We start from the raw sequence: 18,421 nt of genomic DNA, 5'->3' as shown, positions 1-18,421 counted from the left end.
CAGTTTGTATCAGCGTTTCAATTAGTACAAAAATCTTGTCGGAAATTGAGCAAAACGGTTGGTTGTTGTTTTCCATCACACTGATGATTATAATGAGTGGTAGCACCGTAGCACTGACAAAGTAATGTCAGTCAAGTCAAACGTCAATGTCAATTAATTTGACGAATTTGTTGTGAATGGCACCGCTTTTCAAGTTTTCTTGAGAAAACCAGCGAGAAAACCAAGAATTAGGGACCTTAAATTCGCGATAATATGGAGACATTTAGTACATAATTGTAGATCTAAGAGAAAACTATTAAACAGTAGAAAAGTGTCAAAGTGTAGTGTGAAGTGGCTTCGTTGTGCACAATCATCAATAAGCACTTGTGATGTGCTCGAGCTAGGATTCCGATCTCCTGAAGGTCCTATTTCAGGAGTAGCATGCTCCAGAGGATGCTTCTTCGCCAGCCATTCAACTGTAAGTTCTAGTATTTTTTATGTTATGTTTATATAACTTGGCGCCTTTCTATTACTTTCCCAATTGATTAGGTTTGCGGCCTACAACTGTTGAAGTATTTGTTAAAATGAATAGACGTTACTTAAACCTCGAAATTTGGATATACTGGCCAAGGGGACACCTGTGGACTGGAGAGGGATATACTGGCCAAGGGGACACCTGTGGACTGGAGAGGGATATACTGGCCAAGGGGACACCTGTGGACTGGAGAGGGATATACTGGCCAAGGGGACACCTGTGGACTGGAGAGGGATATACTGGCCAAGGGGACACCTGTGGACTGGAGAGGGATATACTGGCCAAGGGGACACCTGTGGACTGGAGAGGGATATACTGGCCAAGGGGACACCTGTGGACTGGAGAGGGATATACTGGCCAAGGGGACACCTGTGGACTGGAGAGGGATATACTGGCCAAGGGGACACCTGTGGACTGGAGAGGGATATACTGGCCAAGGGGACACCTGTGGACTGGAGAGGGATATACTGGCCAAGGGGACACCTGTGGACTGGAGAGGGATATACTGGCCAAGGGGACACCTGTGGACTGGAGAGGGATATACTGGCCAAGGGGACACCTGTGGACTGGAGAGGGATATACTGGCCAAGGGGACACCTGTGGACTGGAGAGGGATATACTGGCCAAGGGGACACCTGTGGACTGGAGAGGGATATACTGGCCAAGGGGACACCTGTGGACTGGAGAGATGGGCCAACAGATCCAAAACAAATTAAGTAATCGATAGGGTTAATTATTACAAACAGTCAAAATCGATTATTTACATTCAACAAAAGTAAGTAGTTATTTATATGAACATAGCAGTTCACTCTAATCTTCACAATTATAGTGAACTCATCGCTGGCTCACTACTGAGCATGGTCTCCTCTGCTGCATTTCCAAGTTGACTGCCACACATTGATTGTGGAGCTCTCAATGGAAGGTACAGCTCTGCTCCAGCGGGGCCGTCATTACAAACCGTAGCAGTTAAATGTGCTTCTGATTAGGATCTCTCCCAGCACAGTGCTTAAGTGAGAACCACCACGTGCGAGTCAGACATGCACAAAGGGTTCCTTACCATCATACAAGAAATAACATTTCTTAACAATATGTTTGTGATATAAACACAAATTCACATTGTGCTGCAGGGTGTGTTCTTGTCTAATGACATGATTGTAGCTCAACCAGAACTACCCTGTAGGTTTTGACTCCCTTGACACTTGACAGGTCTCGATAGACACAACACACATACAGATAACAAAGTGATCCTATAAGGGTTTCTTTTTCCTTTTGAGGTATGGGACCCTAATAGGTATATGTGCTATAATTGTGGTGTCCTTGCGATGTGCTGGTACACACTGAGACGGTAGTCTCTTTGCATCATAAAAAAATCAAAAATCAAAAATAATTCATTCAAATTGGGTATCATTGTACACTTTTTGATTGTCAGATTGAAGAATTTGTAAAGGTAAGCTTGGCGCAAAATTATTTAGTATTCTATTAAAAATAATAATAATATAATAATGTAATGGTGATAATTAATTACAAAAACTAAAGCTACATCATATTTCTCACTGCTAACCTCTCAGGCCTGGTTCCTTGCACATATAATTTACTTAAGAGCACATTTTTAGGGTTCTGTAACCAAAGGGCACCAATGGGACCCTATTACTAAGCCTCCACTCTCCGTCCGTCCATCTATCTGTCTGTCTGTCAGCTAGCTGTATCTCATGAACTATAATGAAGAGATAAAAATACAGAATGTGTATTTGTATTGCTGTTATAAATACAAATATTTAATACAAAAATTAAAAAGGTGTTATTCATTGTGCGGATGGTATTTGGTAAGTACTTCAAAGTGTTTAGACAATAAGAATAAGAATAAGAATAATTTATTTTGAATTTAGACACAAGAAACGAGTTTCCTACCCTCTGCAGTCTGCACTAGGAAAAAACCTGTGTTGCAGAAAGACAGTTACAAGTTTTCTAAAAACTAACCTAATACTATACCTAATATTATATAGGAATAATGTAATGAAATGAAACTTGTTTAGCTGCAATCATTGTATGAGATGCAATCACTTGATTGGTGATACACATAAGAGCTTAGTTGGTGTTGGTGGGTAGGAGCGGCGCGATGGCGGGCGCGGCGGCGCTGGGCGGGCTGGGCGGCTCGCTGGAGGACAAGGACTGCGACCTGCTGTGCCCCGTGTGCTTCGAGCTCATCGACGAGGCCTACGTCACGCGCTGCGGGCACTCCTTCTGCTACGCCTGCATCGCCAAGTCCGTGGAGCTGCACCGGCGCTGCCCCAAGTGCGGCGCGGCGCTGGCGGGCCGCGACCACTACTTCCCCAACTTCCTGCTCAACGAGCTGGTGGCGCGCCGCCGCCTGCGCGCGCGCCCCCCCGCGGGAGCGGCGGCGGCCGAGCCGGGCGACGCGGAGCGCCTGCGCGCGCTGCTGGCGGCCGAGGCGCGCCACCTGGCGCTGCCCGACGTGGAGGGCATGCTGGACGTGCTGACGCGGCGCAAGCGGCTGCTGGAGGCGGAGTCGGCACACGCGCACCACCGCCTGCTGTACGAGTTCCTGGCGCAGCTGCTGCGGCACCGCACGCACCAGCTCGAGCAGCTCACCAGGGAGGCGGCGCTCGTCAAGAAGGTGAGCTCAGTATTGGAAATCAGGTCAGCTCCATTTGGGTTTCTTGATACTTTGGCTACATTTTCGTACGAATTCGACTCGTGCGAACACGTACGAACACGTCCAAAGTGCCGTAAACTGTGAATTCGCTTTGGAATTGTCAAGTTAACTACTCTTGGCTCACAATGGCCCATACTGAGAAGAAAATAAAACATAGACTACAGTGAATTCAGATATCAGGCCGTAGTTTGTGGCTGTAATGTCGACGCGGAAAGTAAAAGGGTCTTCACTTTAGAATAGATTATTACAATTGCTTCTTTTTAATGCTGATTATTAGACTACTCATATTGTGATAAATGTATCAGGACATGGAGCACGTGGGCGGCGTGCTCCGCGAGCTGCGCGCCGGTGCGGCGGAGCTCGGGCGCCTGCCTTCCCCCACGGAGCACGGCTCGCCTGACCCCGTGCGCGACGTGCGCCCGAGGCTCGGCGAGCTGGGCGAGACGCAGCCGCGTATGTATCTGTCTGTCTGTCTGTCTGTAATCATCAGGAGCTGAAATTAATATGACTTATAAAAAGGGAACCGGCTTCATATACACCGTGAAGTATTAAGTAATTTGTAAATTATGTACATTAAACCATTTTACTATAAACTGATGGACAAAAAATTAAAGTTTTAGTATTGCAAGGATTTGGGAATACTGATTTTATTAGAAGCCTTTGTTTTAACTGTATGTATGGACCCAAACCATCCCGTTTCTTCGTGTAGTCAATAATAATAATAATAATAAATACACTTTATTTGCACAACCACAAGAAGGATTACATTAAAGAATAAAAAACACAGACAGAAGGAAGATACAAAAGGCGGCCTTATCGCTAATTAGCGATCCCTACCAGGCAACCTTGAAGATTGGAAAGTCAATCCTCTATAATATGTATAATCTGTAGAAGAACACATCATTCTCTACTTTACTTATTTATTTATTTTATTTATTTTATTGGTTTGCCAACAGATAGTACACATATTATAAAATAACAATTACAATTCACAGAGTAAAAATTTAGAGTGTACACCCAATTACTGGCAAACCAGGATGCATTTTAAAAGTTTGCAAGTGCGGGATTACCAGTTAACTTAAAGCTAAAAATACAAATATGAAAAAAAATCACTGTAATTTACAATAATACTAAATATTAAATACTAAATATTATATAAAACAAGAAAAACAAGAAAAATTACGAAGAAGCATACGAGTTTCTAATGCTGCATCAATATACTGATGCCATATTTACTCTGAAATAACCCAGAATGTAGAATGTAGAGTCAACCAATAATGATGTCGTCGTTTCTTCGGCAACCACATCACAAAACGAAGTAGCTACTTGTGTTCCAAAAGTCCTCTGGGCTACAGCTGTTGTAGGAGTAGAGTCCACAACAGGTGGTGCAAGAACCATCGGCATAGAAGCTAACTTGTATGTGGATGGTTGAAATGAAACCAGTCCACCACGATCCTCAATACACTGCTTGTGCGAGTCCATGTGCTCAGCAAACTGACGTCCTTTGTTCCCTCAAGAAGGGTAGGGATAAGACGCATGAACCATCAAAGCAGTCCGCTCTGACGCCAGGCGCTAACTGTTGTGTGCGTTGCAGGGAGCCCCCCGAACGAGGAGGAGGAGAGCTTCGCGGGGGGTGCGGGGGGCGCGGCGGGGGGTGCGGGGGACGCGCTGGCCGCGCGCTGGCGCCGCCTGGCCGCGCACTTCGACGACTTCGTGCAGGTACAACTGCTTTCTATTGCACATAAACATTCCACGGTGTTCAGAGCTTCCATAGAACACTAGCGCTGTGGCTTGTGGCGGTGCATGGTGCTAACTGCTATCATTTACTCCAATATGGATTATAAATATGAATACAATTCACTGTATATGTCATCGTCAGACTTTTATCTGCACAAACACTGAGTGCAGTAGCCAGCAACAAGTGTTGTCTCTGTCACTCATATCTGTGTGACGTTTTGTCGGTCTCAACGACAGAGAACGCTGTACACGCCATCTCTTTCTAAAGGTCGATGTCCGAGTACTATAGTTTCAACTGTAACATTACGGCGTTGGTCGTGTCCCCGCAGTGCTACTTCGCGCACCGTGCGGACGAGCTGTACTTCCCCGCGTCGGGCGCGCCCACCCCCGCGCCGCCCTGCCTCTCCCCCGTGCCCTGCGCCGCCCCCGCGCCGCCCGCCGGCGGGGGCGGGGGCGCCGCCGACGCCGACCCCGTGCCGCAGCAGAGCACCGCCAGCGACACCAGGGCCTCCAGCGCCGCCGGTGGGTATCTACGGTCACCGACTCCAGCACTGCTGGTGTATATATATCTAGTATCTATGTAGAGGATCGTGTTTCTAGTTTGACCGGCAGCCGCTTGTAGCTTAGTGAAAATGAACAATAAGCGGTATATCCAACACTGTTCTGCAGGTGACCAGCGCGCGCCGGAGAGCGACTCGTCGCCGCAGCTGCCGGTCAGCGCCGAGCCCGTGGCCGGGCCGGGCTCCGCGGACGACGTCGCGTGCGGCAGCAGCGAGCGCTACGGCGGGCTGGAGGCCTTCCGCGCCGACCTGGCTGCCTTCACGCGATATCGCGCGCTGCGGCCGCTCGCCACGCTGTCGTACTGCAGCGACGCCATCAACTACTCCACCATCGTGTCCACCATCGAGTTCGACAAAGACGACGAGTTCTTTGCCATCGCCGGCGTCACCAAGCGAATCAAGGTGAGTTTTAGGTTATAGCACGGTCCTTCGAGACTAATCGACGACGAAGCTCAAATCGCAGTGGAAGCTGGAGTTAATATTAGTTATTAGAATCCCAAAGTTCTGAAATGGTAATCTTACCTTTGACCAGGCGAAGTACCTATCTGGTGCACGGCGTTGGCAGACCCCCCCAATAGGTGGACAGGTAGGGCATTACACGCGTCGCACAAGGCCGCTGGATATAGAAGACCGTGGCGTTTGTAAGTCGCCTTAGGATACCTATGCCCAGCCGTGGATGTCTATCGGTTGAGACGAAGATACTTACCTAGTCCTGTTGTTCTGATGATGTCGATTTTTATATGCGCCAAAGAACTCGGTTCCTTTATCAGTATAAAGTTTCTTAGGTACTCCTCCTCGAGAAATAAATCTATCAATAGCTGACAAGAAGTTCATTAATTATTTTGAACGCAGATGCGCTTGCTTATTTGTAACTATCGTGGCGCGTAGTTAGTGTGGTTGGGTACTGTGCAGGTGTTTGAGTTCGGTGCAGTGGTGCGCGACGCGGTGGACGTGCACTACCCGTGCGCAGAGATGCAGTGCGCGCACAAGATAAGTTGCGTGTCGTGGAATAACTACCACAAACACGTGCTAGCGTCGAGTGACTACGAGGGCACCGTGTCAGTGTGGGACGTGGGAGCCGCCGTGAGGACACGGGCGTTGCAGGTAAATTGTGTTCTCAAATTCCTCACCGAATCCGAACACACATACACACACAAAAACAACAGTTCAACTAAAACTAACTTTATCTTGTTCCGGAGGAAGAAGAGAGGGGTTAAGTAGGAACTAGTATTTGTAATTTTTTTTTTTGAAAACTTCACTGGCTTAATGAAATTTCTAGATTAAGGTTAAAACTATGTAATATGTTAGCTGTTTGTTTTCTAAATAAATAAAATTAAAAAATGCTGACGTACAGGGTTTTTAAATTTACTTGAAGGTCCCGTACAATTGAGAAGATATTATAGAGATACATAATACATTTGACGGCAGAGCTCTAGGATCGTCTTGTTTCCTTCTATTGGGCGTTTATCTACAGGGTTATTATGTTGGCTAAATAGGAACGCGGGATATGATTCTACGCAAGTCTTTTCTCTTACCATATTGTTTTTCTTACGTCTCCTTGGTAACCCAGATTGTGTCGTAATGCGCAGACTCCATCAACGTCGCTAGACAACGTTTGCATTCCGATTACTACCGAATCAACTCCGACATATTTATTTTATTTCGAATTTCATAATTATATTCTGGATAACAGATTCTTCATAATATACGGTGAAGAAGTTAATATAATATAACGTTTAAGCTTTAGTGTTGTACTCGTATGTATGCTACACTATCACCTACAGGAGCACGACAAGCGCGCGTGGTCGGTGCACTTCAACCGCGCGGACGTGCGCCTGCTGGCGTCGGGCGGCGACGACGCGCGCGTCAAGCTGTGGGCGCTCAACCAGGAGCGCTCCGTGGCCACGCTCGAGGCGAAGGTATGCTACACTATCACCTACAGGAGCACGACAAGCGCGCGTGGTCGGTGCACTTCAACCGCGCGGACGTGCGCCTGCTGGCGTCGGGCGGCGACGACGCGCGCGTCAAGCTGTGGGCGCTCAACCAGGAGCGCTCCGTGGCCACGCTCGAGGCGAAGGTATGCTACACTATCACCTACAGGAGCACGACAAGCGCGCGTGGTCGGTGCACTTCAACCGCGCGGACGTGCGCCTGCTGGCGTCGGGCGGCGACGACGCGCGCGTCAAGCTGTGGGCGCTCAACCAGGAGCGCTCCGTGGCCACGCTCGAGGCGAAGGTATGCTACACTATCACCTACAGGAGCACGACAAGCGCGCGTGGTCGGTGCACTTCAACCGCGCGGACGTGCGCCTGCTGGCGTCGGGCGGCGACGACGCGCGCGTCAAGCTGTGGGCGCTCAACCAGGAGCGCTCCGTGGCCACGCTCGAGGCGAAGGTATGCTACACTATCACCTACAGGAGCACGACAAGCGCGCGTGGTCGGTGCACTTCAACCGCGCGGACGTGCGCCTGCTGGCGTCGGGCGGCGACGACGCGCGCGTCAAGCTGTGGGCGCTCAACCAGGAGCGCTCCGTGGCCACGCTCGAGGCGAAGGTATGCTACACTATCACCTACAGGAGCACGACAAGCGCGCGTGGTCGGTGCACTTCAACCGCGCGGACGTGCGCCTGCTGGCGTCGGGCGGCGACGACGCGCGCGTCAAGCTGTGGGCGCTCAACCAGGAGCGCTCCGTGGCCACGCTCGAGGCGAAGGTATGCTACACTATCACCTACAGGAGCACGACAAGCGCGCGTGGTCGGTGCACTTCAACCGCGCGGACGTGCGCCTGCTGGCGTCGGGCGGCGACGACGCGCGCGTCAAGCTGTGGGCGCTCAACCAGGAGCGCTCCGTGGCCACGCTCGAGGCGAAGGTATGCTACACTATCACCTACAGGAGCACGACAAGCGCGCGTGGTCGGTGCACTTCAACCGCGCGGACGTGCGCCTGCTGGCGTCGGGCGGCGACGACGCGCGCGTCAAGCTGTGGGCGCTCAACCAGGAGCGCTCCGTGGCCACGCTCGAGGCGAAGGTATGCTACACTATCACCTACAGGAGCACGACAAGCGCGCGTGGTCGGTGCACTTCAACCGCGCGGACGTGCGCCTGCTGGCGTCGGGCGGCGACGACGCGCGCGTCAAGCTGTGGGCGCTCAACCAGGAGCGCTCCGTGGCCACGCTCGAGGCGAAGGTATGCTACACTATCACCTACAGGAGCACGACAAGCGCGCGTGGTCGGTGCACTTCAACCGCGCGGACGTGCGCCTGCTGGCGTCGGGCGGCGACGACGCGCGCGTCAAGCTGTGGGCGCTCAACCAGGAGCGCTCCGTGGCCACGCTCGAGGCGAAGGTATGCTACACTATCACCTACAGGAGCACGACAAGCGCGCGTGGTCGGTGCACTTCAACCGCGCGGACGTGCGCCTGCTGGCGTCGGGCGGCGACGACGCGCGCGTCAAGCTGTGGGCGCTCAACCAGGAGCGCTCCGTGGCCACGCTCGAGGCGAAGGTATGCTACACTATCACCTACAGGAGCACGACAAGCGCGCGTGGTCGGTGCACTTCAACCGCGCGGACGTGCGCCTGCTGGCGTCGGGCGGCGACGACGCGCGCGTCAAGCTGTGGGCGCTCAACCAGGAGCGCTCCGTGGCCACGCTCGAGGCGAAGGTATGCTACACTATCACCTACAGGAGCACGACAAGCGCGCGTGGTCGGTGCACTTCAACCGCGCGGACGTGCGCCTGCTGGCGTCGGGCGGCGACGACGCGCGCGTCAAGCTGTGGGCGCTCAACCAGGAGCGCTCCGTGGCCACGCTCGAGGCGAAGGTATGAACCTTGTACAATTCATTTCGTAAAACTAAGCATAGATGGCGTTATATACTTTCTTCACAAGATTCAATCGCGTTATATTTTTTTATTATTCTAATCCAATCCATCAGCCTGTTTGCGTCCACCGCTGGACATAGGCCTTTCCAAGAGCGCGCCACCAAGTTTATTATTCATATTTTAAAAATACAATAAAATTTGTCAACAGCTGTCAAATTAAAGTAAAAAGCATTTCAATTGCACATAATATGATGTTAATGGTGGTAATGATGGCACGAGCTAAAATAGTAGAGCGCCATCTAGTTTACGTTTCGGTACGATGGACGTGGCGATGATGTGTGTGTGTGTCGGCAGTTCAACGTGTGCTGCGTGCGCTTCAACCCGCGCAGCTCGGCGCACCTGGCCTTCGGCTCGGCCGACCACGCCGTGCACTACTACGACCTGCGCGCGCCGCGCGCGCCGCTCGCCGTGTTCCGCGACCACCGCAAGGCCGTGTCGTACGTGCAGTTCCTGGACGCGCACACGCTGGTGTCCGCGTCCACCGACTCGCAGCTGAAGCTGTGGCGCGTGGAGTCGCCGCGCTGCGTGCGCTCCTTCAGCGGCCACGCCAACGAGAAGAACTTCGTGGGGCTGGCCACCGACGGCCGCTACGTGGCGTGCGGCTCCGAGAACAACGCGCTGTACGTGTACTACTCCGGCCTGTCGCGCCCTCTGCTGGCGCACCGCTTCGACGCCGTGCGCGGCTTCCTGGAGCGCGAGCGCAAGGACGAGGAGCCGCCCGAGTTCGTGTCCGCCGTGTGCTGGCGCCGCGCGCAGGACCGGCCCGCGCTGCTGGCGGCCAACAGCCAGGGCACCATCAAGGTGCTCGAGCTGGTGTAGAGCCGGAACAACGCGCTGTACGTGTACTACTCCGGCCTGTCGCGCCCTCTGCTGGCGCACCGCTTCGACGCCGTGCGCGGCTTCCTGGAGCGCGAGCGCAAGGACGAGGAGCCGCCCGAGTTCGTGTCCGCCGTGTGCTGGCGCCGCGCGCAGGACCGGCCCGCGCTGCTGGCGGCCAACAGCCAGGGCACCATCAAGGTGCTCGAGCTGGTGTAGAGCCGGAACAACGCGCTGTACGTGTACTACTCCGGCCTGTCGCGCCCTCTGCTGGCGCACCGCTTCGACGCCGTGCGCGGCTTCCTGGAGCGCGAGCGCAAGGACGAGGAGCCGCCCGAGTTCGTGTCCGCCGTGTGCTGGCGCCGCGCGCAGGACCGGCCCGCGCTGCTGGCGGCCAACAGCCAGGGCACCATCAAGGTGCTCGAGCTGGTGTAGAGCCGGAACAACGCGCTGTACGTGTACTACTCCGGCCTGTCGCGCCCTCTGCTGGCGCACCGCTTCGACGCCGTGCGCGGCTTCCTGGAGCGCGAGCGCAAGGACGAGGAGCCGCCCGAGTTCGTGTCCGCCGTGTGCTGGCGCCGCGCGCAGGACCGGCCCGCGCTGCTGGCGGCCAACAGCCAGGGCACCATCAAGGTGCTCGAGCTGGTGTAGAGCCACTAGACTCCTCCCCAACACAGACTACAAGTGAATTATAACAAAGCTTTTAAAGATCAATTTGTTCCATTTCGTTCTCGCTTGGAACTCGGAATGTGCTCGGAAAAACATCCACTAGCATGCCGCATTGTCGCATGTTGTTGCTCCGACAGACTTCCATCCACTAGCATGCCGCATTGTCGCATGTTGTTGCTCCGACAGACTTCCATCCACTAGCATGCCGCATTGTCGCATGTTGTTGCTCCGGCATAAAGCGGCCTTGACAAGCGATCCTCTGTGTTAGGTCTCCACAGTAATGGGAAGACTTAGTTTTGTGAATCACACTAAATAGTAAGCAGCTCAAACCTGTCCATAAATATATTTTGTAATTGTATTGATATAACAGATATTATATACGTTGTATGTCTGTCTGTAAGTACGCTTCCTGTACATGTGTAAATAGAGCTTTTTTTTTATCTCTGAATTATTATTTTTATCTATCCCCCCCCCCATTCCTTTTCCTGGCTCAATTTTCCAAGCAAATTGTCTCCGTCGTTGAGACCCACAAAGCGTCACATAGGTACGTGTGACAGAGACAACGCTCTACAAAGTGTGACGTTGTAAATTTTGAACTACTAACTAGCGTTTCGCTTTTAATAAAAATCAATTTTGTTCAAAGTATGTTGGTGCCACCTAGCATCAAGGTGCAGAACTACGCGTGGGTCGATGTTCAGAGTTCATTCGAGCCACAATAGATGGCGTTTGCTTCGTTGTCAATTGTCGTAAAAATAAAACAAAATAATTAAATAAAACCATAATATCATTTGTTTATTGTTAAGTCATTAACAAAACGGTTCTTATAATATATCCTTAGGTTCCGCAAATATTCAAAAATGAATTGGCTTCATGATCAAACTAAATGAGAGCGGCCACACTCGGGTTGCGTCTGGCAACACCGATTGGTGAGATTTAGAATTTTTCTGGAGTCAACATGTGAAGACGAATTTTTTCGTTCCAGGAAAATCTCACTCCTTTTCGCCCATGGCTTCGCCTGGGAAAATACAATAGTTATAAATTTAGTCATCCTAACGTATTTCAATGTTTCATCAATTATGGTGAGTGAAAAATCAAGTAATGTGGATTCGACAAAATGGCGGTTTGGTTAGAGAAAATCCTAATTTCATGATTTCCCTTTCAGTTCCAGTTATTTTACCTTCCCAAATAAATGAGGATAATGGGTTGTGGGTGGACTCCTGAAAACCATTGGTGGCCAGGAGTTCAATAGGTGAGTTGTGTTTGATCGGGAAAATTCCACGTGTCGAAATTTTCACACAGCACAAATTATAATCTTGTTTTTCTTTGTTACAGGGTTTCCGTTTGCGTTTCCGTTTTTAGTTTTCGGTTTTCGTATTTCGCTTTCGTTTTCCGTATTTATTTCTTTTGCACATTCACGTTGGCAACTTAATTCTATGGATAAGACTTGGTGAAAATCTTTGTAATGAAACATTTCGGTTGTGAAGAATCAAGTTAAATCGAGTTTTGGGAGCTTGGCCGATGCCGTCCAGCTACCTTGCAGTCTTCGCACCTACAAGTAAGCAAATGTTTGTATCCTGGAACAGTTTAGTGAACCTTCTTAGTGTATGTGTACAGTAAGAACCCTGTCTTTACTACTGAGCTTTTATTTTGAAACAATTTTATGAATTTTACTGTGTCATTGTCTATTCCATGCCAATGGCATCTTAAATTTAAAACATAGATTTTATGTACTATCTACCTAAGGCATTCTAATGTATCTAAATTAAGTCTTGGCATTAAGCTAGAATAACTAAGCATTATTAGCCATCATTATGTATTAAGCGACCCCGGTAAAAGTTACATTAAAAACAATTTTGCCTAACATCTAGCAAATTTCATTTATAACACCTCATATACATTACAAGGGAGTCGACGGCTAGCTTCTATTCTTTACTAGGTAGATAGATCAAGTAAGTAAAATTATTTTTTTTTCCTCTAATCTTTGTAAGGTGGTAGATTATTCCGTATCCGGGTATATTTCTATTCCGCCCAATTTACCACCCTTACAAATGGCGCCCGAACGTTTTTTTATATAGTTATTTCTGTATATTTTGAGAAATTTTGTAAATTTTATGAAATGTACTCCGCTGATTGTACAATTTTCTAAGTAGTGACACATTGCAAAGAGCACTAAGCTGTTTTTATGGTTAACTAACTAAATAATAACTAATAGTTAGAAATTTTGTTTGATAGTTTAAGTAATTTTCTGAGTATAGTCCAACATTGGTTTTTTTTCTTATTTAATTAACACATTATAAATGGTGCTTATGCCGTTCAATTATGTTATTTGACTTACCTTGGAGGTGTATAAGTGAATGTTTGCCTTCAGTTTAGTAATAAACATTGCGTAACTGAGTTGTTGTTGGGTATTGCTTTCAATAGTAAGTACATCTTATGTTTGAAAATTCCGGTAACCTAGTATAATTAAAGTTTTGAAACGCTATGTCCTGTTAACTAGTTACACACATACATTTATAACTCATCGCAGATTATCCCTCAGATATTTTTGGCGTGGTATGTATAAGGACGTGGTTGAGTACGTTAAGAATTGTGATACTTGCTCTGCGTATAAACACACGACATCAGCCACTCCAGGTCTGCTAGGGAAGCCTAAAGTCTGCGAGAGACCTTTTCAGGTCATTTCGGCTGATTTAGTCGGACCTTTGCCTAGGTCTAAATCAGGATTTACATTTCTTTTTGTGGTGACGTGTTGTTTTTCGAAATATACAATGTTGTTTCCGTTACGGCGTGCCACAGGTGCCGCTGTTGTTAAAGCGCTAGAGAATTTTGTATTTTTGAACCATAGTGTTCCAGAGACTGTGATTGTGGACAATGGGTCCCAATTTACAGGATCTGAATTCCGTAATCTCATTAAGCGTTATAATATTCCGAAATTACACTACACACCACTGTACACTCCGCAAGTTAACCTTGTTGAGAGGTACAATAAGGTTGTTATGACTGCTGTAGCCGCTTTTGTGAAAGATAACCACAGGTCCTGGGACGAAAACCTGTACAAGGTCCAGTTCGCCATAAACAGTGCGGTTAATGAATCCACTGGATTCTCCCCGTTCTTCCTTGTCCACGCTAGAGAACCGGTTTTAAATGGTTCCTTCTATAAGGACACGGATAAGGAGTACGAGGCCGGAATTCCAAGGGAGGAATACGCAGGAAAGTTTGGAACTTTGGAGGACATATTTGGTCAGGTTAGGAGAAATTTGTTTCAGGCTCATGCAGAGTATGCAACGCATTACAACTTAAGGCGTAGGTCTGCAAGCTATTCTGTTGGGGACATAGTGTGGAAAAAGACCTATCCACAAAGCGACGCTACAAATTTTTTCGCAGCTAAGCTGGCACCTAAGTATGAAAAGTGCAGGGTTGTCAAGGTTTTGTCACCTTTGGTTTACGAACTAGTTAGAGTAGCTGACAACCACCCAATAGGCACTTGGCATATTAAGGATATTAAGAAGTAGATATTTGCCATTACTTAGTTTGGTCTAAACTGTTTGAATATTTAAGTTATCAATATTCAATTAGGAATTTGTATGAGTGTAGTGATGTTCTGAATTAACAGTAACATTACCATGGTTCAGTTGAGGATGAATGTAGTGGATGTATGTAGGGATGAATATGTGATGATTGGAATGCTTGTGGTAGACCAACCGGTAGAGAAAGTAAAAATGCAAATATCGTACTTTGGGGATAACGAAAAGGGGGGGTTTTGTGTTTTGTTTTCGTTTTCCTTCTAGATAATGGATCATTTCTGTTATTTTTCCGATTCTGTTCCGAGATCTATTTTCTAGGAGAGTTATTTCGTTTTTTTTTTCTCATATTCCGATTTTGATTCGGTTTTATTTTTCCGAATGGGATAGAGAACGGTTGCCATATCAGATGGACCCGTTCACAACCAGATTTTCCGTATTTGTTGAGTAACAAATATTACGATGGTAGTTTAAAAGAGTGAACCACCGTAGGCCTAGACGCATTCTATCAGTCAGCTGAAGAATGATGCCAAGATGTTTCCACTCAAGTGTCTTAGACACCATGAAGTTTTTTTTGTATATATTCTTTTTAGAAGTTAGGGTTGTGTAGTTAAGTATAATGTATAAAACCTTACACTGTTTTCAGTATATTTATTTTGTTAGACAATTTTCCTTGTTAGTAGTAGATGTGCGTTCACGCGTAACTTCTGTGTTTTTCTTGTTTGTTTCAGGCAAATTGTTAGTAGTTGTTGGATGACGCTGAGGGCAGCGTGGTTCAACCTGTTGAACCTTTTCGTAGGAGGGGAAGTATTGTGACGTTGTAAATTTTGAACTACTAACTAGCGTTTCGCTTTTAATAAAAATCAATTTTGTTCAAAGTATGTTGGTGCCACCTAGCATCAAGGTGCAGAACTACGCGTGGGTCGATGTTCAGAGTTCATTCGAGCCACAATAGATGGCGTTTGCTTCGTTGTCAATTGTCGTAAAAATAAAACAAAATAATTAAATAAAACCATAATATCATTTGTTATTGTTAAGTCATTAACAAAACGGTTCTTATAATATATCCTTAGGTTCCGCAAATATTCAAAAATGAATTGGCTTCATGATCAAACTAAATGAGAGCGGCCACACTCGGGTTGCGTCTGGCAACACCGATTGGTGAGATTTAGAATTTTTCTGGAGTCAACATGTGAAGACGAATTTTTTCGTTCCAGGAAAATCTCACTCCTTTTCGCCCATGGCTTCGCCTGGGAAAATACAATAGTTATAAATTTAGTCATCCTAACGTATTTCAATGTTTCATCAATTATGGTGAGTGAAAAATCAAGTAATGTGGATTCGACAAAATGGCGGTTTGGTTAGAGAAAATCCTAATTTCATGATTTCCCTTTCAGTTCCAGTTATTTTACCTTCCCAAATAAATGAGGATAATGGGTTGTGGGTGGACTCCTGAAAACCATTGGTGGCCAGGAGTTCAATAGGTGAGTTGTGTTTGATCGGGAAAATTCCACGTGTCGAAATTTTCACACAGCACAAATTATAATCTTGTTTTTCTTTGTTACAGGGTTTCCGTTTGCGTTTCCGTTTTTAGTTTTCGGTTTTCGTATTTCGCTTTCGTTTTCCGTATTTATTTCTTTTGCACATTCACGTTGGCAACTTAATTCTATGGATAAGACTTGGTGAAAATCTTTGTAATGAAACATTTCGGTTGTGAAGAATCAAGTTAAATCGAGTTTTGGGAGCTTGGCCGATGCCGTCCAGCTACCTTGCAGTCTTCGCACCTACAAGTAAGCAAATGTTTGTATCCTGGAACAGTTTAGTGAACCTTCTTAGTGTATGTGTACAGTAAGAACCCTGTCTTTACTACTGAGCTTTTATTTTGAAACAATTTTATGAATTTTACTGTGTCATTGTCTATTCCATGCCAATGGCATCTTAAATTTAAAACATAGATTTTATGTACTATCTACCTAAGGCATTCTAATGTATCTAAATTAAGTCTTGGCATTAAGCTAGAATAACTAAGCATTATTAGCCATCATTATGTATTAAGCGACCCCGGTAAAAGTTACATTAAAAACAATTTTGCCTAACATCTAGCAAATTTCATTTATAACACCTCATATACATTACAAGGGAGTCGACGGCTAGCTTCTATTCTTTACTAGGTAGATAGATCAAGTAAGTAAAATTATTTTTTTTCCTCTAATCTTTGTAAGGTGGTAGATTATTCCGTATCCGGGTATATTTCTATTCCGCCCAATTTACCACCCTTACAAAAGCCGAAATGTCATTCTAAAGGTTTTATTTTCTGGCGCGCACTGTATAGTCATAGTTAGGTGTAAGTACTACCTAAATAAATAAATAATAATAAATAAATGTTTTATTTGCAAAATTGTGGGCATAACAAGTTAACAATAACACAACAGTCCCTTACACAATCGACTGTCACCGACAGTGTGCAAATATTTAGCTTGAATTTACTATTAACATAATTATACATTTATAATAGAAATCGAAAACTTTAGTCACTTAATTATACTCGTATATAATGTCAAACAGTATAATTACAAATTACTCAGTCAAATTATACAATATTATAGATTACTAGATTATAGATGTAACATTAAAATAGTTAGGTTAACTGGTTATTTTTAGTATGTTGTCATTAAGGTGACGCAGGACGCTCGACCAAAATTGGCAGCGCACGTGGGTAACATGTTTGCTTTTCACTTGACATTGTATGAGAAAGTTGAGAGGCACGATGATTTTCACTGAAATCAAGCGCGCGAAAAGGGTTTAGGAAAAGTATTTTTGAGAAAAAACTGCTGAATTTATGTTTGCAAAGTAAAGTTATTTCAACTAATGAATAAATAAACAACGTCTAATGATAAATTGTTTTAGAATTTTCATATCCCTAATCTTATTTATTTACGCCCAAAGTTGTCATTAATTAAGTGTTAAAATAGGAATCTTTTGAGCCTCGTAACTTTTAAATCAATATTTTTTTCAATATTTTATATATCAATAAACCTAGATAATGACGAGATAAATCGATATAATTCTTAGTTTTGTGTGTACAATATCGAATATTGTTGTATTTTCCCTCCTACGTTTGTATGGAGAAAGCACCGAACTGAGCTACCTTAAGATATTCTTTTACACTGTAATAATTTTTCCGATTGAGATTTCTCGCTTGAATTATAGTAACGGCATATTTTTTTTACAATCAGGAAGTTTGTTAAACAAGGTTATCGCCATGCATGAAGAATTGTGTGAAAAGACAGCCAACCTTTGTGGTGGAGCCCAGAGTTTAAATTGCGGATATGGCCTGCCTCTCTTATTAGGATACTTTTCTTTTAATGTGGGAAATAAATTAGGGTATTTCCTTACAAATAGCAGTGCTTCGTATATATTATAGAGACATGGTAACGGTAGAATTTTATTCTCCCTAAACAATGGTTTGCAGCTGTCTAGAGTTTCAGCTCGACATATTGATCGAACACAAGCTTTCTGTTTGATAATGCTTTTGTAGCGTCTACAGAATTTCCCCATAATAAAATACCGTATCGCAAAATCGACGATACATACCCATGGTATGCTAGTAGGGCAGTTCGTGTATTACTGACTTGCGATAGTTATTTCAAGATATATACGAATCTGTCAATTTTCTTACATAGATCTTCAATATGAGCTTTCCAATTGAAAAGCTTATCCAGGGTCAGTCCAAGAAATAAGGATGTTTCAGTTTTATCAATGTTATAAGATTGATACACTACCGTTATATCTGCTGGATGAGAGTTAAGTGTTTGAAACTGCACATAGTGAGTTTTCTTCATATGAATGCTGAGATTATTTTGATTTAGCCACTGTACAACTGATTTAAGTGCTTCATTTGTTTGTTTTTCAAGATTTTGGTAAGTGGTAAGTGTCTGCTCCACGTTGTGTCCCAGTAAACCGTTCCCGACACACTGCGTTTTATTTGCCGCCCGTCCGTCGCGTCGCCTCACCGACGCGTTCGATCTGTCGCAATCTGTACGCGACAGATCGGG

The 18,421-nt window shown here is 46.2% G+C and overlaps 1 protein-coding gene across 2 annotated transcripts; it reads left to right on the top strand.

The window, feature by feature from the left end:
- The first annotated feature begins 132 nt into the window (after positions 1–132).
- LOC117994286 (uncharacterized) lies at positions 133–10,312 on the top strand. Of its 2 annotated transcripts, none has more exons than XM_069507656.1 (9): positions 133–457; positions 2,621–3,149; positions 3,494–3,641; positions 4,783–4,907; positions 5,255–5,447; positions 5,595–5,887; positions 6,398–6,589; positions 7,270–9,300; positions 9,655–10,312. In XM_069507656.1, exons 2-9 carry the CDS (start codon positions 2,631–2,633, stop codon positions 10,177–10,179), a joined length of 4,026 nt encoding a protein of 1,341 aa, XP_069363757.1. In that variant the 5' UTR covers positions 133–457; positions 2,621–2,630; the 3' UTR covers positions 10,180–10,312. The 2 variants fall into 2 exon arrangements, with proteins under 2 accessions (XP_069363757.1, XP_069363758.1); XM_069507657.1 differs by lacking the exon at positions 133–457 and adding an exon at positions 1,054–1,230.
- The last annotated feature ends 8,109 nt before the right edge of the window (positions 10,313–18,421 follow it).

Source organism: Maniola hyperantus, chromosome 26, assembly GCF_902806685.2.
Source record: "Maniola hyperantus chromosome 26, iAphHyp1.2, whole genome shotgun sequence".
Taxonomy (NCBI): Eukaryota; Metazoa; Arthropoda; class Insecta; order Lepidoptera; family Nymphalidae; genus Maniola; species Maniola hyperantus.
The sequence above is the reverse complement of the archived record's forward strand: the minus strand, read 5'-3'. Positions and strand labels throughout refer to the sequence as shown.